We start from the raw sequence: 23,735 nt of genomic DNA on the forward strand, positions 1-23,735 counted from the left end.
CAGTTTTCTACATGGGGATTTTGGATTAAACAACCAGCTACAATGAAATGAAGGCACGTTAAATATCACTTCGTAATTATTGAGCGCATAAAAGCTTATGGTTTATTTTTCGTATGAAATACGGATGCATACATATGTATATATTTTATTGTAGAATAAAACAAAAGAATTTTTTTTTTTAGTAGAATATGTAGGTACATAAATTATGAATCGAGCCAAAACATGTGAATACTTTTTAAATCTTGGTTATTATTTCTTGATAAAATATTGTGATCGTTATAAATTTACAAATTTATACACGAACGTAATCTCTGGGAATAAAAAATGTATTACATATTTTTATGCATGCACTGTTAGTTTCCATAGTGTTGATTAAAGTTTTGCAAAGAATGTTACGGGAATTTCAATGTCACACAAAAGGAGCTTGACATTTTTGAATGTCATGGTACTTAAAAAGAATTCTGTATAAAACATGGAAATAAAAATAAATACTGCACATGAATATTATATATTGTTATTGATGAATACTGTTTATTAATAAAATTATGTTGTCAAAAAGAAGCGCTTTTATTTCAACTTAGAAACGAACATTTCGTACATTACAATCCAACATCTTTATATCATTTTGAATCGAGTTCCATAAATCGAGCTAGATTCAAATAATATTAATGCATATGTAAGATTGATAAACAATACTGTATCATAAGTACATGTATATCTATTGTCTGTTTAAGGACTGTATCAATTAAAGGTCCGTTGGAAAAAAATTCATCGATTACATTGAAACATGTGTAATTTTGTTTATTATTCTTTATAACGTATGTATTATTCTTTGAAAATATTGTACTCACAAAGGTGAATAATAATTATTCAAACCTCTTTTTAACTATAGTCTTTGAAATAGAAACTTCCTTTTGTAATCATTGTAATCTTCATGCACGACATTCTGTCTAATTTTATTTAATGTCTATTTTTTTTGGTCGACAATTATAATCAAAGCTTTGTTATACTTCTTAAAATAAAAGATCGATACTATGTATACATATACATTATATATATATACGATACCAATATCTCTTTTTTTAAATAACAAGGCAATATCATATGTAATTTATCAATCTTGCGTTGACTTTTTTTACCATTTGTCTACGTTGATGATGTAAAGAAGGGAACGATTCCTGAAGAAAGGAAAATACTAGTTGAAATAATTTGCAGATGATTTCACTTATACATTAAATTTGATCATAGCCTTAATAATTAACGCTTAACTTCTATAACTCACAATATAACGTTTAATATCATTGACAAAGGTTTCGTTCGATCAATAGATCGTATTACATTAATTATTATTATCATCTTGGAAGACATCATTGGAAGACTCGTTTCATGAATATTATCGTATCTCATTTAAATAACGTATTGTGACTGCGAGATGCTCCTATCCCTTTTTCCCTTAGATTTGATATCTAGATTAAAAAAATAACAAGTTACAGAATACTGAGTAGAATTGTTAATCTTTCTAAATAACAACATTAATATTATTTTTACGATAGCTGATCATGTCATAATGATATTAATATTATTCTGATATCTTTTATTCCTTTTAAGGTGATGATTATATGGAAGTGCGATTAGCGGTAGGCGGCTTTACCTTTCATTTCATTCAACCTGTTTCCTTTGGTCGTAAAACATCTACTCAATAATAAAAGCCCAATCTTTATGTGTATCTTATAGTCTCTTAATTATAACCGCGCAATATTTCCAACAATTACCATACAGATTCATTACGAACAAGTGTAGTTATAACATTAACCAAGAATGAAGTCGAGAAACATAAAATATTTTCACGTAGTAAAAACTAAGACTGCACTAAGATGCATATAACAATTATCGCTGTATGTGGCTTCTAGATGAATATAAGTGAATTAGATAATCCCTAAATTAACCTTTTCCTCAGGGATCAACTGGTACACTTATTAAGAAGCTAATTATAATACTAGCGAAACGTTCGGACAAAATTGCTGGCGGACATTCGGAGAGGCAGCTCAAACAGTAATAATTGTATAGATCTCGGAAGCTAAGTACCTAATATTTGAGTGAATTTAACGATACAATTGAATTGAAGAACATCTCGCAGCACCGAACTACTGCATTAGCTACATTCGTATTGCTTAAATTAAGTGTGATCTATGCGGCCTGCAAAGGCCTCGGAAGACATTGGATTATTATAACTAATTGTACTCATCCGTACATAACTGGTTACATATTTGCATTCGCTTGCACGACGAGGAGACGTTAGAATAGACTAATTTGTTGTTAACGTGTTGGCAGCTAAGATCCTGAAGTAATCGTAATGAGAAACGTTGTTATTCTCGGTTTTACACGTTCCGCCGACTAAATATCTCTAATTGTAAATTTAACAACGAACAACGCCTCCTCGGCGCGGCGCGTAGTCAACGTGTAGATAGAAATTACAAGATCCGCAATGTAATTATAAAATCCCGAAATCTGCGTAACAGTAGTTAACTTGTACGTACAATATTCACCGTGTGTTTCGCTTGTAAACGTATTGTGGAAGACATCGATCACTTACAATCAGCAATATATTGTTACGTTTACTGCACTCTAAATAGTCTAAATGTTGCCTAGAAAGCCCCTGAATGTCGACGATTTTTGTCAAGGAGAAGGAAGACATAAACCCAAACGAAGATGATAGGACACATGTCGAAGCCAAAATGTATACGCGAATAAATTCATTTTTTCTTCTCTACTAGATTTTCTCGCCTTAAATAGATCATCTGCTAGATATGTGTGAGTTCTGGTTGAATATAAATATACAATCTCAAAATGTCTCGAACCTTTTCGATTAAACAAATCTGTATGTTATATCTATTCAAACAATCGAAGAGATATACATTTTTCTTTTTCATAGAATCTCCCTAGTCGATGACACACAACTAGAATCTTTTTCTTTATTATTTCGTACGATTAACGTTAAAAAACGTTCGAAACCAGCAAAAATATAGACGCCGTTATGTTCTCAAGGGAATACGTAAGCGGATTGCACTGCAGTCGTTAAAAGCGATACGAATATTATCGTACAGTGCATATTCGATACATGTGTCATAAAATTTGATTCCCTTGAGCAGTATATCTACACGTACTTCTTCGTCTTACATGTTTCTATTTCCGTTGGAGAAACAAACGGAGATCGAGGGAGCTTAATCACACGTGTGATTGTTCAAAACGGCAGACCGATTTCAAAGGCATTAATCAAGGCAGAGCCTGAATCGTATACTCCGATTACACCGAAGAGTACACCGAGAAAGATTACGAAACAATCGTACGCGACTGCACTCCATTCCATGGAGTTTCTCTTTAGCTTTAAATGAAAATAACACGGCCATATAAATGATAACATTGTTCCGGTAAAGGAGCCTATGAACCCCATAAGAATACTGAAGTGGGGAATGAAGATCGCCATAAGAATGGTGAAAACGATCACACCAACTCGCCACGCCAGACCCCAGACTTTCAATTCGCGATCTACAGTCCATATGGTTGGGAAGATCGTTTTGGGTCTGCCTCTAAAGAACGCTCTCTCGAGAAGTTCGCAGGCAGCGTAATACGGCAAAGGATAGGAGAGTGCGGCTTTTATGACCAGGCAAAAATTTACCAGACCCTTAAAACTGGGCGAGTGTAAATTATTCGTGATCACCTGCTGTGTGTCATTCTGGAAAGTTAAAAAACAGATCCAACCAAAGAGCGATTTGAACGCGGCGGCCGCGATGTGGCTCCAGTTTAGCATCCAATCGAACTTGGATCGATCGATCAGATTGCCCTCCAACGTAGGTAAAAATATCTGCGAGGTATAGCTGAATACGATCACACCAAGAGAGATTGGAAAATTCTTTAAATCGGGCATCCATTTTACTTTGGACCAACCCCAATCACCGATTTCTAAAAGACAGTAGCCGACGATGATAGCGTTTATGAACAAGTGAGACATCGTGCACCAAAAACTAAGGACTGAGACATGCTGTAGAGATTTGAGAAAACCGAGAGGTAGTAAAAATATCCCGATCAACATCATCCAACTCCTAGTATCGATTGCACCTTCGGGGAACGTGCCTATCATCAGATCACCACAGACGACCACGTATAAAATACAAGTCATAAGTAATTCGATGATCTGAGCGATATTCACCGCTCTAGCACCCCACGTTGGTCCGAAACATTCTTTCGCAATGGCTACATATGAATCCCGTACACGTACGCGTTGGCCAGTCGTGGTATCCAATTCATATAAACATTCAACGAGTATCTTGCCAGTATAACAACAGATATGAGCTATACCGATCATCGCAGCAATGGCCCAATAGCCACCTCGTAATACGGCGAATGGCAACGATACGATGAACATACCCTGCAAATCGAATAAATAAATCTAATCTTGCGGTATCGTATAAATACCAGAATCTGTCGTTGAATAAACAATACCTGTATTGCATTTGTAACGTTCCATGCTGCTTGCCATTCATTAATTTTTACTCCTGAGCCACCAAATTCGCCACCACCTTCGTCGTATTCGCTAAATTCACCGCTACTGACACTTCCTGTTCTAATTTTGTCCCTATGAAATTAAATCGCATGTATGAGCTCTTTCTACATAAGAATCTTTCTTCGATCGAATACCGAAGAACGAATTTACAATAGCTTTATAATAGTCCTTTTTATCTATTACTATACATACGCGAAAACGTTCATTTACCCGTTTCGTTGATAGCTGAAAGAGTCCTCAGCGATGCCTACATTATTCTGCTCCCGATATGCTTGATCTCCATTCATAGTTATCATTTCCGTGTTATCATGACCTTCGTCCAACGATTTGAACTGTGCATGTCCACTTTGTCCTGGAGTTTGTCGTTGACCTGGACCTGGACCGCGAATAAGTTCCATACACGGACTATTCTCTGGCCATTTAGCTTTCAATGTTTCCCAAGCAACGTTTATCGTTGCCCCAAAGGATGGTATGTAGAATCCGCGAAAATTGGCCATTATTTAATTCGTTGCTTCTGAAAGTAGGCAAACTGCTTTTACAATCCTCGTTAAAATTTCCACGTTAGTAATCATGCATTTCCTCATTTGAAAATCTTAATAAGCAACATACTCGATTGTTGCTAGTTATTTGCATTATATTTACAAAATTTAAATTGTATATTAACAAATATTATCATATCATTTGTAATATAACATACATAATATGACTGTCAACTGTTGCGGATGAATAATGTTGTTCGGTGTAACTCGGCAATTAGTATTATCAGTTTTTAAGTATATATTATATATCAGATATACTTAGAGAATCCTTTCAATTTATACGAATTATACATATGTTCTACGAAAATTGGTAAAATTTCAATATAGAGAAATATCAATGTAATATAAATATATAAATGTTCATATCTTGCAATAAATAATAAAATGAGGGATAGAAATGAGCAATGAAATTCTATAATATTCAATTACTTTAGTATTCAAAAAATTTAATAAGACATTTGCATTAGTTATGGGCATTTTTTAATGATTCTTTTTAGAGTAACTCAACCAACTCTGCCAGTTTATAAAAAATAATTAGAGTAACAGATGCAACACACGATATACAGGTCATTTTAATCGCTTGAATGAGAAGAATGGTTGAGTATATAGAGCGACACAATTCCATTCGATTAACGAGGAAATACTTTGTACACGTGTAATTGAACCCCGTGTTTAAATGACAATCTCTCATTGTGTTCCGTAAGCTCTTAATCGATTTAATCGTTTTTCCATGTACGCTTCCAAACTTTTCATATACGTATCTGATGTCTCTCCTATGAATGTTTGCCCCTGATTTCTTGTACTCTTAAATATCGACCGGAGTCTCGATTTCTTGCTTCACTTACCGAATGACGAATAAAATTAGTCCCGCAAATATTCAGGGAAACTTAGCGGCGTTTGAACAGTGCGACGACAGACGCAACTTCCTCCAGCGCGAGTCTCGTCCCGTTCTTTTTTTTTTATTTTTCCAATTTCCTTGCCAGGCGTAACGAAAGGCTTGAATTAAAAAAGGGTCCAGCAGCAGCAAGTCCGAAGAACGGAAATACTTGAAAATAAAGGGTCGAAACCGTCTAACTACGTGGGCTACGACACCGCATGGTCGTCTACGGTCTACCGCGATCGTCGAGTCCCTAATCGCGAGCCCTTAATCGCGACATAGACTACGGGGATGGCGTATCAGGGGTTGGGAGATCCGAAGAATATGGCCAGCATCCCTCGAACGCGCAAGCCTCGATCGATGTGGTCCATGAGACATCTCTCGACATGTCAGTACTGTATTTAAAAGTCACGTCTCCCCACTTGAAACGAATTAAAAGAGAATGATTGCAAAGACTGACTCACTATGCGTATCTTATCTAGTATTGTAATATTTGAGTCGATTAGGTGTTTCTTGAGGCACCTAATGTCGCTTTATTGCTATTAGGAGCTCCTCATATTAGAAAAGATGTATTTCCTGTTGATATCTTAAAAGGTCACTTGACAAGACGAGACTGGTATTGAAATTTGTAAGAGGAGGTCGCGATTTAAACGAGCGCTTTTTTAATTAGGCTTGAATTTTAAAGATTAAGCTGTTTTTATTTTTTAAATATTTATTAAATGTGTAAACAATTAATGATCCTTAATCTGTTTTTATTTTATTAGCCTTTCCTTGTATTTTTCTGCGTACCTGCCGATTTCTTCTTTGACCGTTAGTATCATTTTTTTAATAATGAATATTTTTTGTGAAAGCTATGCATTGTCAAAAACAACATCCAATACAATATCATATTTCATATTTCACATTATACATTTTCTAAATACTTGTAAGTACTAATGAACAATGAGAGCAACGGACATATGGATCTTCCGAATTTTCCCAAAGAGAGTTATGTTACATATATTAATAATAATGATAATTTTAATCATAATATCCTACTTTAAAGTGAAATATTAATATATATTATAAATATTAAAGATGACAGCATAGCGTAATTATTTACATAGCGTTAATTATTTACTAAAAAACATTTTGTAATGTAGATAACATTTGAAAATAACAATAATTTTATTATTTTGTATATAAATGTATATAATAAGATGTTATTTTATTATTTACTATGATACAATATTAAAGGTATTATATGAGGAAAAAACCAATAATTTTTAATAAATAAAGAAATCAACTTGTTTATTATTCATCTTAGATATGTTACTTTTCGTAATGATAATTGATAATTGATATTAACTTTACAATCATTTGTGTCCCTGCGTTTTGTAATTCAAATTATAACATTAACATCCAAACAAGCGATTCACGCATATAATATGAATACTTTACTATAATATATTGTATACAAAATAACCGCTAATTATTGAATTTAATAACTCTGGTAACAATATAAGGCCGTGAGATCACAACAAAAAATGCTTCTAACTTCTACTCTAAAGATATACATATCAATGAATTTATAACTTAAACTGCAGTAGAAGAGTGTGTTTGTGTTTGTGTGTTGTGTGTGTGTGTGTGTGTGTGACTACAGCAGAAATTTGACATTTTCTATTAATTTTCTACAGTACGAAGCTTCTGTTACTATCATTCTGTTGTGGTTTTATATATTACTCTTGGTATATTTTACCAGGGTTAACTAAAAATTTCTGCTAAATTAAATCGATTTATTTTTCAGTCTTCCACTTATATGTATATAGTGTATACATTTTTTAAATGAATGCATATAAACCAGAAAATATGTAATTTTGGGCATTTTGTATATGCAGGAATGACACACAGATATTATAGTAAATGTACAAAGAGGAAAAATGTTAAATTTAACATCAAAGTTGGAGGACTAATAATATGTCACCAGCTTAGTCTAAGAATACAGCTAAATATTTGTCTTTAAATAATACAGTCGTAGATACCAAATTTTGTACTAACTAATTGCCCACCAAATACACTTAATACCCACAAATTTACATTAAATTGCACATAGTGACAAACAAGAGACACACAAGCAAACGCCATGAGATATACAGACATTTCTTAAAATTTTTATATAATGTTTCACAATGTTCAAATATTGTATAAGAAGTACTGTGTAGCAAGTAGTTTTATCGAAGGTACTTTTGTTTTACAGATCCAACAATAATCTATAACATAACTATGTTATACGATATGACAGTTAGAAATTAATTCTTTTATATGAGGATATCAATTATAACTTTAATGTCCATGTGGAAGTATTAATTTATATTTTATATGTTGAAGTAATTAATTTACTCATTAACATCCCTTTGTGTCTTTTGTGAGTCACTATCTGAAGTTAAACTTTCAATAGCACTATCTGGTTGTGAAATTGTTTCAGAACTCCTAGTCATACAGAGTTTATTAGATTTAACTTCTGTACGACTGGATTTAAAATTCTGATCTAGATTTGAATTTGAAGTGGAATGTAATGATATATTAGACTGAGCAGAAACTGGTCTTTGACATGAATGCAACATTAATTCTGGTCCTCCACCATATGTAGTTAAGAAGAATTGCCAGAGTTCTTCTGGTATTTGTCCATAATCTGAACCTATATATAAGTTTTATATTAAGATACACATATAAACTTATTACAAAGACTTTAACATACTATAATTTGAAACTTACCAACTTTGAGGATATTCTGACCATTCTTATTTATTATAATAGAATTGTTATCAATTGGTCCTGGTGGTTGAGTCTCTTTACCCCGTACAAAACTTTGCCATTGACGTAACCAAGCCATAGCCAATCCATATATGGCAGTAGGATTGTCAGTGTTATGGTTTAGCTGTTGAAATACCTCCATCTCATACTGTCTCCTTTTTTGTAATGATTCATATTTCTCTTCACAACTTGGACATTCATATAAATGTGTACACGCTGGACCCCCTCCAAATCTGAAACATTATTTTAGTCAATAATTTAAGTTCTAAATTAAAGGAATAATTTTGAAACATAATTTATGTAATACTTACGTATTATATAAATATTCCCAAACTGCTTGTGGAATAGGCATGCTAAGTTTATCTACAAATTGTGCTCTAACAGGATTAACACCACCATGTGGACAAAGAAAATCAGAATTATCTATAGGTCCTGGTTCCGAAAATGTATTAAAACGATTTATCCATTGCCGCGATACAAAAAAGTTCAGATCAGACAATTCTCTGGAAGAAATTTCCATCAATTCCATTGTTTTGTCGCGTAACTGCAACATTTCTGGTGACCACTTTTTATAAAATAACACATAAGCCTCACAATGCTTTACAGTTTCTGGCGAGACTTCTGTGACACATTGATCATCAAATTCAAACCATTTATTCACAATAGGATTTAATGCATAACAAGTATAATGACCACCACCAGCTGTACCATGATGACAAATAACTGATATTAAATCATACATGGTTACTTTGGATACACACTCTTTATGCAAATATGGTCGCATATCTAATCCTTCTAATGGAAATGAAACATAATTTGCTATTTTTGAACTAAACATTAATTCATGACGAAACCTTTTTAAATGGACACATAGTATCTCAGGTAGTTCTAAAACTTTTGAAAATTTAATTCCATTTCGCAGTTTGTTACACTTTTCACAACTGTACATATTATCTCCTTTAAGTTCATCTGCACTAAAAAATGCAGAAAGACAGTCATGAAGACTAACGACTGGCCCCCAAAACCAAGAACGCATCCATTGTAAGAACCATGAGAGCCAACCAGACTGATTAGTTACATACACAACATCTGAACATGGTCCTGCCTTTTGCGGAGTTAAAGGTCCTTGATGTAACATATCAATATGATCTCTACTTGGAATGGGTAATGACAAATCTTGAAAAGTTTCTACTCTTGTTGAAATTCTATCACAAGTTAAACATTGTACGCTACTTAAAAGTTTTCCATCAAATATATCACTAATGATACTTCGTGTTTTCATTTGTTTCTTAGTCCTGTATTTCACAGGTGAATTTTGTGTTGATCTTTGTTGCTGAGAAAATGGTTGACTTTCTACAGTTGACTTTTTGATATTTCTATTCGTGAATTTGCTTCTTAGTTTTTCTGATTGAGATACTCTAGAATATCTTCTTTTTGTACCACGTTCACCTTCATCACTAAGAGAACTTTGTTCACTTACTCCAGAATCACAAGTTTCATATTCGGCATCTGATTGGCTAGAACCATTGCCATCAATTTCAGTTTCATCTTCATCTGAAGACTGTTCTCCTAGTCCCTTTAATCTCAACACATTGTCGCGATCATCTTCAATATGTTCTTTTAATTCTTCATGTAACTGATCCATAAAACATCTCAAAAATTCTTGAGTATCATGTTGATGATATCCTCTAAACATTGGATGGACTGTTCGAATACCAGATAATATTCCATGTGGTACAACATATCCTCTGGTTTTCTTATTCCACATATCTCGAATAAGGTTTAAATAGCTTAAGCTTAAACCAGGTTTTCTATCTTTGGACATATAGCTAACCATATGACCACAATCCAAAAAGAACTGTGTCAAAGGTGGTACATTTGATAAAGCTTGAAGTGCTGCATTCATGTAACATGTATTACCAATGTTTTGAAGACCAACAAGACCTCTTGGTTTTCCAGAAAAGTCTTTGCTTTCATCCGAGTCTGTACTATCTGGTGAATCACCAGATTTTTCATTAAATAATCCATCTTTCTCATAATTCACTCTATTTATAAGCTCACCATAAAACCTATTGTTTATAAAAAAGAAAATATATTTATTTGGTAAATACGTATGCCTCAAAAGTTTTCAGTATTTATTTTTTTAAGAATATAGTATAAATGAGAACTATATAAGAAGAATAAATAAAATACTTACTTATCCAATATAAGTCGATTAAGATCATCTGTTTTACAATCTATATTAATAGGTGCATCACCAGCAAACTTGGTACTTTGTGGTTTTATATCTACTTGAGTAGGTGACACTGGTGGTGATGGTACATGCCTAGTTATAACTTCTCTTTTACAAGAGTAACACCATATACGATTTGTGGAAAGATTCATATGAGCACAATGATTAGGAAATTTTTGGTTGTGTACAATGCTATGATCCAAATGTGTTTCTGGACACCCGACCCAACGACAATCAGGGAATAAGCATAACCATAAGTTAGGTCCATCCGTATCACATTCACTACATTTTTTAAACTTTTCCTTTTGCGACACAACAATCTCAATAAACGCGAGATCACCACGATTGGCGATATGAGGACAATTCCTCGAAATCAGAGGCATTTGGATTTTGATATTCGTCCTGTCGATTATTATTGATCGTAGGACGCGAAATCGCGTGTACACTTTAGTTTTTCACATTCGTCTAAAATTTGGTTTACACGCGACTCGAATAATATTATAATCATTTTCTAACCTGACTGGGTCATGTCGTTCTTGGTGATCGAACATTATCCACGAAAACGATTGTCATTGGAGATAGTTGTGTTAAGAAAATTAGGTATTATAATCAGATAGCCAATGTAACAGAAAGAATACAGGTTGGTGTGCATGTTACAATCGATAATCGAATTGAAACCATTTAGAATAAACACATTGTCATGTTTTCGTGATTCATATTAAATTTATGTTGAATAATTAACATTCGCATAATAATTATTATAACTTTTTATTTCTAATATGTATTTATGCCCCCAAAATTTATAATTTATATGTATAGTGATATTAATTACAATACTTATCTAAATCCATTGCGATAGATGTCGCGTTGTTAGACAAAATGTTGTCAGTGAACAAACCTCAGGTTGGCTACCGCTGTGTATTTCTCTTAATAACTTGACTGTAAATCGAGAGCAAAGTGCACATGGATTATTAATACACATCAATAAGTTTTTAACATTTTAAGCATATTTCGATAGTATAGATAAACGGTTGGTTATTTTTTGTGCAAATATATTCATACTGGTAACTATAAAAAGTATATTATCACACATTTCGTAAAATTCTTGAAATTAACCTATATGCTAACCTTCTGTTTTTTATTTACTAAAATATTTGATAGACTTAAATGTTATTTGACGCAAAGAGAGATATTTATCACTGAAAAAAAATGAATTTCGTTTTTATTTTGATTAAAACAAATCGTAATATTTTTCCTTTTATAGTAGGAAAAATGGTGTTGTCGTGTCGATTTTATAAAGAAAAGTATCCTGAAGTGGAAGATGTAGTCATGGTGAATGTACGTAGCATAGCTGAAATGGGAGCATATGTACATTTATTAGAATATAATAATATTGAGGGTATGATCCTCCTTTCTGAATTGTCTAGAAGACGTATTAGATCTATTAATAAACTTATTAGAGTAGGAAAAACTGAACCAGTTGTTGTTATTAGGGTTGACAAAGAAAAAGGTAAAGTATATAAAAGCTTTATGCATGAAATAATCCTAAAATTATTTTAATCATTTCACCTAATAGTTCATTAAATGATTCAATATAGGTTATATTGATCTTAGTAAACGTCGTGTATCAGCTGAAGATGTAGAAAAATGCACAGAGAGATATGCAAAAGCAAAGGCTGTAAACTCAATATTAAGACATGTTGCAGAATTATTACATTATGATAGTGACGATCAGCTAGAGGAATTATATCAAAAAACTGCATGGCATTTTGAAGAAAAATATAAGAAACAAAAAGCTTCTGCATATGATTTTTTTAAGCAATCAGTTTTGTGAGTACAAGGAATAAAACATGTGAAATGAAATATTGTTAGTTTTGTATAGTAATGATTGATAAAACATTGTCACTTTAGGGATCCATCTATTTTAGCAGAGTGTGGACTTGATGAACATACAAAAGAAGTATTATTAAATAATATTAAACGAAAATTAACTTCTCAAGCAGTAAAAATTAGGGCAGATGTAGAAGTAGCTTGTTACGGTTATGAAGGAATTGATGCAGTGAAAGCTGCTTTAAAAGCTGGTTTAGCTCTTTCCATTGATGAACTTCCAATTAAAATTAACTTAATTGCACCACCACTGTATGGTATGTCTCTACTTTTATGTTTTTGCATAATCTTCATCTGTGGATAAAAACTTAAAAATTTTATTTTATTTTAGTTATAACAACATCTACACCAGAAAAACAAGATGGTTTAAAGGCATTAAATGATGCCATTGACGCTATACAAAATAAAATAACATCATTGGGAGGTGTATTTAATGTTCAAATGGCTGTATGTTTTGTCATTATTGTTAGAAACTTATACATATTCGAACCTTTTATGTATATGACAATAATTTTTTAATTTATAGCCAAAAGTTGTTACTGCAACTGATGAAGCAGAATTAGCAAGACAAATGGAACGAGCTGAACTTGAAAATGCTGAGGTTGCTGGTGATGATGATGAAGAAGAAGTGGAAGGAATGGATGGATTTAGTGGTGGTGAAGGTGCAGAGGAAGATAAAAAACCCGAAAACGATTCTCAAGAAGAAGAATAAACATAGAATAAATTAACAAATTATCACGTTTCATTAACTAACAGTTGTTTCTAAATTACAATTGTACTTTTATAAGTACTGCCTTGTTGGACATTATGCAGAATATTTCAAATATGTACACAAAAATCAATGTATTATAATTTATAAATAATTTTTTATGAACTTCATGAAATAAACAGATCAATAATGTCTAAATTACTAATAGAAAAATTATCTTTTTTCATATTGGCAATATATTTCCAATTTTTTACTTAATAAATTTAAATTCTAATCCTTTAATCTTTTACATGTTTATGATATATGTCAATTGCAAAATACTTATGTATTTGATCTTATTAGAATACAAATTTTACACAGATATTTGTATTTTTATACTTTTATTAAAACTTTATACAGTTTCATTTAAATTGCTTATTCATTTGCAATCGTGACTTCCACTTCAACACCAGGTTCAATGGAAATGCTTGTAATTTGCTTTACAATTTCTGATGGTGAATACAAGTCAATAACTCTCTTGTGAATGCGCATCTGAAAACGATCCCACGTTTTTGATCCTTCACCACACGGTGTTTTACGTGTGGTTATCCTTAAGATTTTCGTGGGCATACGAACTGGACCCTTCACCTTAAGTTTTTGTTTATTTGCTCCATTTATCAATTCCGAGCACACTAAAACAACATGTACAATTAAGAAAATATATGCAATAATAATATAAAATAATATTGTATAAAGATAACACATACAAAAAACAATTTACCTTTTTCGAGAGAGCGTACATTTCGTGAAGTTAGTGTAATCCTAATTCTGTGAATAGGAGTTACTTCTTGTCCTGGTTTTTCAGGGTTGTCAACTTTTGTACTTGCCTAAAATATTATTGAATAAACCACAATTAATATTATTAAATGAAAACATACAGCTGTAAACCGCGTGTTTGGGCATACAATTAACCTAACAAATAGAACTTATATAAAAAGACTTATAATTCGTTAAACCAATTTAATTGAAAATCTTATTTTCAGTGAAAATTAACAACATAATCACACACCATTGTTTAATTGCTTTCCTGGTCGAGATGATCAATTTCTTTTTAAACAAACTGATCAGCGCTGAACCAATGCAGGCACACGTTGCATGTGCTAAACTGAAAGAGATAGGAAACACCACGATTTCCGGTTAGGTTTGATTCAAATATTCTAATAATTTCTAGTGAAAATGCATTAGTAAATACATTTTTTTAATGAAATTCACTTTATACATAAATAATATTACATACTAATAAATTTTATATTAATTTATATTTACAAAATCAAAGACAATTTTCATAATTAATTCCAAAAATTAATCTTATTCGTTATAATCATTTATACAATTAAATTATTAATAAATTATATGTTTAAAAAATTTAATCTGTATTTTTATTTTTATGATATGTATTATCTGGTTAATTACAAACTTTTAGCTGTACATATTATTTGTTCTAAATTCTACCGCTAATTGCATATGCTTAAATGTTGTTTTCATTAGAATTCTTTATGACTACTTCGTCCAGATGTACATAACAGAACATTACATTATTGGTGCAGTATGTTTTTTCGTATATTCTAACCAATAGCATTACTGTTACATTCCCTTCAGTACTTTTATGTTAGTGTTGTTTAACTACTTGAATCTGAAGTATTCTCCAATAAAGTTAAATGTGGATGACTTCAAGTGATCGAATGCGCTGTCGCGTCCTTTGACACGCTTAACCGTTTACGAAAACGATTTCGCTACACTTTTGCTGACATTTTGATTGTTTTACCATGCCAGATATTTACAAAAAATTCAGGAAGTTACGTCGAACGCGATATATTCGCACTTAGTAATAATTACAACGTGAAAGTGTGTGAACTCCAAAAACTAAAATAGTGCCGTGTATCCATCACATATATTTGCTTTATTGATATTTTGAGTGTCACAGGCCTTGTGGTGCCTATGCATATCTTGAGGTAATACATTCTCTAATGGATGTAATATCCAACATCTTTTGTATAACAATGTATTTTGAAATTCTTTAGCTTTATAAGTGTGCTAAATAGTATTACTGTTTACATTGTTTTCTTATATTTATGCACAAATCATAGACATAACCTATGATGCTCCATTATAATTTGTTTTAAAGTACTAGTATTATATTTTATACAAGTAAACATATATTAGCATGTTATATTATCTTTTTATTAATTTATTTAAGTCATACTTTTGCTATATGATTTGTATTTGTTGTACGTATGTAGAAGCTTCTACTTACTATTTGTGTTGATATCAAAACTATAATGGCATGTGAGGATAAAAGCTACTAGTTTGATAATAACATAAATATTCATGTTTATTTTTATTTTTAACTCATGTAATTTCTTTTAATTTGTTGATTTTATGTTTATTTTTATCATTTTAACACTATACACTTTATATTTTCTTATTCAGTTATATAATTGATTAAGCATTATACAAAAATCATTATTATATTGTAAATTATTACAATATATCATTATGTACATTGAATTATAAATTATATTATAAAATATCAAAATATATGTGAAGTTGGAAGAGTTGCATTGTATAGTTGTAACAAACATTGTTTTATTTTAATAAAATGACTTTATTACTTAAATCATTAAAAATAACATTTTAAGGCAGAACAATAACTAATGAGACATATAATATTTCAGAATTTGGACGGTGTTCTAGATTATTTTAAGGATATAAAGTTTCTCATATTTGGTTAAATCATTTAGTAAACATGTCGGAAATAGTTTACCCGCAAGGGTGCAGATCTGTCACAGAAGATCTGGGTCCAGATGAACTTATTAGAAGATTAAAGGTATATCTGATAAAATGATTTATATCTTATATAAAATATAAAAGAGACAGTAGATAAAACAATTAAAGATAACTGATATCAAAATTTATCAAATAGACATTAGCTCATACATTACAAGCAATGGGTCAAGATGAAGGGATGTATCAACAATATATACCACTTGCATTGCATTTGGCAGAAGAACATTTTTTAATGCATCAGAGTAAAGATGTACAACTTTTGATTGCATGTTGTATTGCTGATGTTTTGAGGGTTTATGCTCCGGAAGCTCCATATAAAGATGCAGAGCAGGTAATATAAGTTAATTAATTATAACATTTCATAGAATATTTTATATAAATGTTTCTAATTCTTTTTGGAAATTTAAGGATTTAATAATAAATTAATACCCTTATCTGTTATAGGTTAAAACAATATTCTTGTTTCTGATTAAACAACTAGCTGGACTAAAAGATCCAAAAGATCCCGCTTTTAAAAGATATTTTTATCTTTTGGAAAATTTAGCATATGTGAAATCATTTAATATGTGTTTTGAATTAGAGGACTGCCAAGAAATCTTTTGCGCACTTTTTTCTCTTATGTTTAGGATAGTAAAGTATGTTTAACATGATTATACAGTACATAAATACAATATATATATGAATAGTTAATTAATTGCTTGTAATTCTAATGATTTCAGCGATGAACATTCTGGGAAAGTCAAAAGCTTTATGTTAGATGTATTATGTCCACTTATTACAGAATCTGACATTGTTAGCAATGAACTTCTAGATATCATACTTATGAACATTGTAGAACCAAACAAAACACAAAAGAAGAATGCATATTTACTTGCAAAGGAATTGGTGATCAAATGTAGTGATACATTAGAACCATACATTCAAGCAGTGAGTAGAATAAAAGAAACACTTTTTTTTGTTTGTAAATCTATAACATAGGAAGGTAAAAGTTAATAATACCAAACCTTTTTATATTTTAAAATTCATAGTTCTTTAACCATGTACTGATCTTGGGCAAAGAGGAGAAGAGCTTACAAATTTGCAAGAAAGTGTATGATTTAATTTATGAGTTAAATCACATATGTCCAAGCGTCTTGCTGTCCGTCCTACCACAATTAGAATGTAAACTAAAATCTTCCTCTGAATCTGAAAGATTGGGTGCTGTAGCATTATTAGCAAGAATGTTTTCTGAGAAAGGATCTCAGTTAGCTGTGCAACACACACAATTGTGGCGTGCATTTTTAGGAAGATTTAATGACATCAGTGTATCAATTCGTATCAAATGTGTGCAGTATTCAATGCATTTTTTATTAAACCATCCTGAACTGAGAAAGGATATTACTGATACGTTAAAGTTAAGACAACATGATGCAGATGAAAGTGTACGATATGAAGTTGTGATGGCTATAGTGACCACTGCTAGAAGGGATTTCGAAGTGGTGTCAGACAGTGAAGATTTGTTAGAATTTGTTAAAGAAAGAACATTAGATAAAAAGGTATGTTATTTTTTACATGAAAATATGTAAACTATGAGTATGAAAGAAATATTAATATTTGTTTCAATTTTCAGTTTAAAATCAGGAAAGAAGCAATGGCAGGATTAGCAATGATATATAAAAAACATTTGAATGATGCAGATGTACCACAAGCTACGAAAAAGGCTGTTACTTGGATAAAAGATAAAATATTACATGGTTATTACATGGCAGGAATGGAAGATAGATTACTAGTAGAAAGATTACTAAACACTTGTTTAGTACCTTACCAACTACCAGCTGGTGAAAGAATGAAAAAGTTGTATCATTTATTAGGTACAATTGATGATCATGCATCTAAAGCATTTGTAGAATTACAAAAGCATCAGCTTGCGTAAGTACACTCTTAATTTTTTTTTATTATTATCTTATATATATTCATTTTGTACTTTTATATAAAATTTTATATTTCAGTGTACGAAGAGCAGTGGTTGAATGGTTAGAAATTGTAAAAAAGCCAGACGCCATGGTTGAACTTGTAGCTAAGATTCATCAGATATCTCGCTTTCTACCAGATCCTATGAAAGTTCAAGAATTTATACAGAAGTTCAGTGCTCACATGAGAAAAGATTCGGCTTTATTACAAGGAATGGAAACAATAGTTCAACCAAACGTTTCTTGTAAAGAGTGTGCAGATACAATAAGTATGGTTCTTAAAAAATTGGGTCAACCTGTCATGACGAATTTGTATTACAACACAATAAAAATGCTATTGGAAAGAGTCAGTTCTGTAATGATTGATGAAGAAGCAATTAGGGTAAGTAATGCATGTGGCTATATTTTTGCATGTCTTTATATTCATATCTTTATATCAATTATGTTTTAACAGGTCTTAATTGGATATGTATTAGATTGTTTAAAAGGTGGCAATGTAATAGAAGAAGTTGGACTTAATCCGAACAATGCAGGTGAAAAGGGTTTAAGGTTACTTGTGGTAAGTCTATAATTTTATTGTACAAAGACATATGATCTTCGCTTTTTATGTTACTAATTCATTTTTATATGTATATAAAATGTTTTTCTTCTAGATGCTTTCATTTGTATTTGGTCCACATTTTCTTCATAATGATATTTTGATGCAACTTGTTCATCTTTTGGAATTGGAAGATGAAATGGTGGCACCGTTGGTTCTTTCGATTTTCACATTTTTAGGGAAATATAAACCTTTATGTGATGTTGCACCGGATATTATGAACCTTATGGTTCCAATATGTAAAAATTTCGCAGAAACAGGAACACCAAAACAAGCAAAACAAGCTGTCAGGTGTTTATTTGTTAATATGACCAATATTCATGATACTATTTTCCCTGAAATTATTGAAAGAATTAAAAATAGTCTTACACCAACTTCAGAATATTATCGAACATCTATAGTTACATTAGGTCACATAGCTTATAATTTACCAGAAAAGTATCAAGTACAAATAAAAAATATGGTGTCTAGGAAGGTAAGTTCTGCTAAATATTATATTATTATTTCAAACTTATGATAATGTGATTTAGTTCAGATTAAGTGTGCTGAATTTATAGATAGTCAAGGAGTTATTAGTGAAAGAAAGCAGTGAACAAACTGCTGATACCATTGAAGGAGACTGGTGCAGGGAAGATCAATTACCTGAAGAAACACGTTGTAGATTAGAAGGATTGAAGTGCATGGCACGCTGGTTACTAGGATTGAAGACTGATGTGCTCTCTGCACAAAAAACGTTTAGAATGCTGAATGCATTTGTAGTAAACAAAGGAGATCTTTTGCAGCAGGGTCGTTTAAGTAAAGCAGAAATGAGTTGGTTGCGCTTACAAGCTGGTTGTTCAATGTTGAAGATTTGCGAACAAAAAGGCGTAGGTGATCAGTTTACAGCAGAACAATTCTATAATTTATCTCAGCTCATGGTGGTACGTTTCTCCAAACTATGATTTATTGATTTATTTCTTAAAAATAAATTTTGCATATTTGTATGTAAATAGAGAAAGAAAATTGATTAAAAATATTGTGAAAATGTATTTTTTTCATAGGATGAAGTTCCACAAGTGAGGGAAGCTTTTGGTAGCAAATTACATAAAGGACTTGGAAGAGGAATTCCAAATAAGTGTTTGCCACTAGACTTTATGGGTTATTATGCACTTGCTGGTAAAGAACAAGACAAAAGATTAAAATGTGTTTTAAAAACTTATATGCAAACTGATATAAATAAAAGGAGAGATTATGTTAAGACATTGTCATTGGGTACAGTGGAACGGGCCATGGGTAAGAAACTAAATAGTAAGGCATTATCGAAATATTGTTTAATATTATTCTTTTATTATTAAACACGTATTATTAGAAAAAGATAAATATAAAATATTTTATTCAATTGTTATTACAGGTCAACTGCCTCACATTCTTCCTGATTATATGCTAGTATTTGCAGTCCCTATTCTTGCACATGATCCTGAATTTACAAGTCATTTGATGGTTAATCAGTTGAAAGTGATACAACAATGTTTGTGGTTTATATTAGAACCCCTTATAACGAAAAATGAATATTATTGTTATGGTTTTTATAAAAATCTCATAGAACGAATGAAGAGTCATAAGGATGCTTTAAAACCTGAGGATAATAACATGAATTATGTAATTATAACAAATTATTTATTATTTATGAATCAGGTATAAAAAGCTTATATTTACTATGTACTTGCAGAAATTGTGGGCTGTTTGCGATTTGGCTATGAATGTGATATATACAAAAACGACAAATTTCGATATGAAAGAATTTCCAAGTGAAACACGAATTCCCACCATGTACTTCAAACGAGCGGATGAATTATTGACTAACACTAGGAATTACTTACCTGCTGAAATGCAGATAAACATGTCGAGTCCTAAAGGAAAGGGTTCTCTTCATAATACACATTCTGTCAGTGAAAGACCACAACGTAGGGCTAAGTCCAAACAACAGAAGGAAGTGGGCATTGGGCCGAACGAAACTGATGCAAGGGTAAGACAACTAAAATAATGTATAGGATAATTTTAGACACAGTATGATTTAGAGTAGATTCTTATATATATGTCGGAGGTGAAAAGACATCGGGTGACATAATGAGTTCTCCTAAAAAACAGAGATTGACCCGAGGAGTGGGAAAAGGACTATATAAGGGCAGTTCGGTGACTCATTATGTCACCTCGAGCCCAAACCCATCGTCATAAACCTTAAGTGACCGCATAACTATTTCTTCGCTTATTTTTTAAATGTCGTTGTCGTAAACATCTGGATTGGGGTATTGGGTTTTTCCGAACATTCTAAAGAAAGGTCCCGTTGTCCTTTCATCTCCGACATATACATTACGTTTGTAATTTTTATATGAACGATATATATATATCTAAATAATAGTCTTAAAAAGTCTATGAGTATATGTAATTTCAAGCTGCAAATTGGAGAAGTGGAATGTATTGATGCGCAGGTAAAATTATTTTTAATACATTTATATTCAACATCTATTTCTCTTTTGCAGTATATTATACTTCATATTTCAAAAATATAAAGTATATGTATTATATTTAATATATTATATTTACTTACAGCCAGCGGAAGCATCGGAAACTAGAATTCAATTACCTGGTTTAGAGGAAGAAGTAAGAAAAACATATTTATGATTGTAATTTGATATATAGTAAAGATATGATTTTTCAGATTGAAGAACCACCAGCAAAGAGGGCATTAAGAGAATCAGACAAAGTAAATAAATAATTAAGTGAATGAACTGTATTCAAAGGGATGTTAGGAATAGGGGAAAGACCGTGATCATCATAAGAATTAAAGAATCTAAAAATACTTTACAAATTAGAAAACAGAATATTTTGATTATGTACAACAATTAATAAACCTGTCGTTCGCGTATGTCTAGACAGTAAGATGTTAAGATAATGATACATTAACGTCAAATAATTGATACATATAAGCTTACAAGTCAAGAAACTTCATGAAGTTGCATCGCATTCATAAGGAAATTAAAAATTTACTAACTGATCATATAGAAAATATTTTTCTTTCAATTGTAAAAAAAAAAAAAACATAAACTTGGTTTGGTTCTAATTTCTCTACACGTTAAAAAAAGCAATGGCACATTCATTGATAAAAAATACAATCCTTTGTATAATTAATAACTGTTTAACCACCATCTTTTTTACATAAGTCTTCGAAAATATTTCCCTTTCTTTCTTGTGAAACATCTGACAATTGTTGTATTGTTCACTTTTGCATTGACGAATACAAATGTTTATATATACTATTTCATGTGCATTTTTCTTCATAGATTAATGAGATTGTATACAAAATTTTTGTAACAAACTATTCCAAATAGTAAAATCCTTACACGATATCATCAAACTTAATTGTAGTTTTCAGAAAAAAGTAATCGAAAACCACATTTATTACATGAAATACATCGAAATAATACACTTCATTAAATCTTTACACGCAGAAGAGAACAACATAACGTTGTTGGATTTCTGTGAACATCATGTACTAAACAAAAGGGTGTGTGTCAATTGGCTTTGTGATCCAAAGTTGTTTGATTCTATTAATCTGATTATCATTATTATTATATTATATTATAATTAAGATTATTGCCTTAATGCTATAATTATTTTATTGAAAGAATGACAATTTTGATAATCATTATTTCCTGAGAAAATATGTATTTTCTTATAAAATTATCTGTTTATATTTTAACCCAAAAATTAATGTAAATGAGATTTGGTCAGCGCACGGCCACTAATTATTAATTTATTTCAGACAAGCTGTGCTTATAAATACTTCAATAGTATCTAATAAATGTATACATATAAATATTTTCAACGGATAGTGCGCATTAATATAAAAAATAAACGTAAAAATTTTTGTTATACAAAAGTATCGACAATGCACCACTAATTCAATAATCAATTGAAGTTTATCATCATCGAATGTGACAGTTATTCTTCCATCACTGTCATTATTGTATATGTATTATAAACTTACTTTCGTATCACTTTAATTCAAATTTGTATCCAGAACATATATTTGTACAAACAATATAGTAAATGTATTATTCCGATATCTCGAGGAATTGTATACATACTTTGAATGGTTTAAATACTTATATTTTTATTTCGTATTTTATAAGATGTTGAAAAACATTCATTGCATTTATAAATATTTATATAATAGTAATTTCACATATTACCAATTGCTTTAAACATAATGTATTCATTTAAAAATATATTTTATTTCATAACTACAGTAAACAAAAATAAATGAAACTTTTGAATAAATATAGATTAAGTGTAAAATTCTATAGAATTTACTTAATATTTAGAGTTAAAAATAAATAATCTCATACCTTTTTGTTATTAAAAAATTAGGAAATTGGATACAAATTTGAATAGCATTAAAATAATTTAAAATGGGCCTAGGTTTTATAAAATTTCCTTTGTCATCATTAGAATTCTTAGTATTAAGCATTAAATTGTATTAAACATTAAGATGAGAATGAGAATTGTGTATGAGGCTGTGAATGGTGATGTGTGTTTGATCTTATTATATAAACATTATAGAATTAACACATACCTATTACCTCTTCACTGAAATTACAGTACAATGCAAATCTTGCAGTTTTTAATTTTTTAAACATTCATAAAGGTCATTCTTTATTTTTCATATATGTACAAAGCATTGTTCATAAGTCATCGGCAGTGCATTGTTACTGTTCCAGCTT

At 30.9% G+C, this 23,735-nt stretch overlaps 5 protein-coding genes across 11 annotated transcripts; 2 read left to right on the forward strand and 3 right to left on the reverse strand.

Annotated features, from left to right (window-relative positions):
• Positions 1 to 839: 839 nt before the first annotated feature.
• LOC100745702 (vesicular inhibitory amino acid transporter) lies at positions 840 to 6,325 on the reverse strand. Its single transcript, XM_003490895.4, has 4 exons — positions 5,946 to 6,325; positions 4,772 to 5,075; positions 4,501 to 4,633; positions 840 to 4,426 (listed from the first exon to the last, which is right to left on the reverse strand). Exons 2-4 carry the CDS (start codon positions 5,056 to 5,058, stop codon positions 3,242 to 3,244), a joined length of 1,605 nt encoding a protein of 534 aa, XP_003490943.1. The 5' UTR covers positions 5,059 to 5,075; positions 5,946 to 6,325; the 3' UTR covers positions 840 to 3,241.
• A 925-nt stretch (positions 6,326 to 7,250) lies between these two features.
• LOC100747216 (ubiquitin carboxyl-terminal hydrolase 20) lies at positions 7,251 to 11,700 on the reverse strand. The gene is made up of 4 exons (XM_003490908.4): positions 10,968 to 11,700; positions 9,082 to 10,839; positions 8,732 to 9,003; positions 7,251 to 8,654 (listed from the first exon to the last, which is right to left on the reverse strand). The coding sequence occupies exons 1-4, from the start codon at positions 11,384 to 11,386 to the stop codon at positions 8,353 to 8,355; spliced, it is 2,751 nt and encodes a 916-aa protein (XP_003490956.1). The 5' UTR covers positions 11,387 to 11,700; the 3' UTR covers positions 7,251 to 8,352.
• Positions 11,701 to 11,877: 177 nt separating this feature from the next.
• On the forward strand, positions 11,878 to 13,798 carry LOC100745825 (eukaryotic translation initiation factor 2 subunit 1). 3 transcript variants are annotated; one of them, XM_012387677.3, is made up of 6 exons: positions 11,878 to 12,033; positions 12,268 to 12,513; positions 12,602 to 12,833; positions 12,915 to 13,147; positions 13,222 to 13,337; positions 13,417 to 13,798. In XM_012387677.3, exons 2-6 carry the CDS (start codon positions 12,276 to 12,278, stop codon positions 13,600 to 13,602), a joined length of 1,005 nt encoding a protein of 334 aa, XP_012243100.1. In that variant the 5' UTR covers positions 11,878 to 12,033; positions 12,268 to 12,275; the 3' UTR covers positions 13,603 to 13,798. The 3 variants fall into 3 exon arrangements, with proteins under 3 accessions (XP_012243100.1, XP_003490944.1, XP_024224614.1); XM_003490896.3 differs by having other exon boundaries at positions 11,879 to 12,067; XM_024368846.2 differs by having other exon boundaries at positions 11,880 to 12,080.
• Positions 13,799 to 13,960: 162 nt separating this feature from the next.
• Positions 13,961 to 14,800, reverse strand: LOC100746145 (40S ribosomal protein S20). Its single transcript, XM_003490899.4, has 3 exons — positions 14,648 to 14,800; positions 14,360 to 14,465; positions 13,961 to 14,270 (listed from the first exon to the last, which is right to left on the reverse strand). The coding sequence occupies exons 1-3, from the start codon at positions 14,648 to 14,650 to the stop codon at positions 14,014 to 14,016; spliced, it is 366 nt and encodes a 121-aa protein (XP_003490947.1). The 5' UTR covers positions 14,651 to 14,800; the 3' UTR covers positions 13,961 to 14,013.
• Positions 14,801 to 15,294: 494 nt separating this feature from the next.
• Positions 15,295 to 22,390, forward strand: LOC100745944 (sister chromatid cohesion protein PDS5 homolog B). Of its 5 annotated transcripts, none has more exons than XM_012387674.3 (17): positions 15,295 to 15,590; positions 16,314 to 16,465; positions 16,562 to 16,756; positions 16,870 to 17,060; positions 17,145 to 17,352; positions 17,454 to 17,960; positions 18,035 to 18,333; positions 18,414 to 18,756; positions 18,829 to 18,933; positions 19,028 to 19,447; positions 19,530 to 19,892; positions 20,013 to 20,259; positions 20,363 to 20,610; positions 20,681 to 20,977; positions 21,405 to 21,440; positions 21,562 to 21,612; positions 21,671 to 22,390. In XM_012387674.3, the coding sequence occupies exons 2-17, from the start codon at positions 16,385 to 16,387 to the stop codon at positions 21,725 to 21,727; spliced, it is 3,648 nt and encodes a 1,215-aa protein (XP_012243097.1). In that variant the 5' UTR covers positions 15,295 to 15,590; positions 16,314 to 16,384; the 3' UTR covers positions 21,728 to 22,390. The 5 variants fall into 5 exon arrangements, with proteins under 5 accessions (XP_012243097.1, XP_024224613.1, XP_003490946.1 ...); XM_003490898.4 differs by having other exon boundaries at positions 15,296 to 15,590; positions 20,013 to 20,244; XM_012387675.3 differs by lacking the exon at positions 21,405 to 21,440 and having other exon boundaries at positions 15,296 to 15,590.
• The last annotated feature ends 1,345 nt before the right edge of the window (positions 22,391 to 23,735 follow it).

The sequence above is a fragment of the Bombus impatiens genome, unplaced genomic scaffold (assembly GCF_000188095.3).
Source record: "Bombus impatiens unplaced genomic scaffold, BIMP_2.2 scf_0481, whole genome shotgun sequence".
Lineage (NCBI taxonomy): Eukaryota > Metazoa > Arthropoda > Insecta > Hymenoptera > Apidae > Bombus > Bombus impatiens.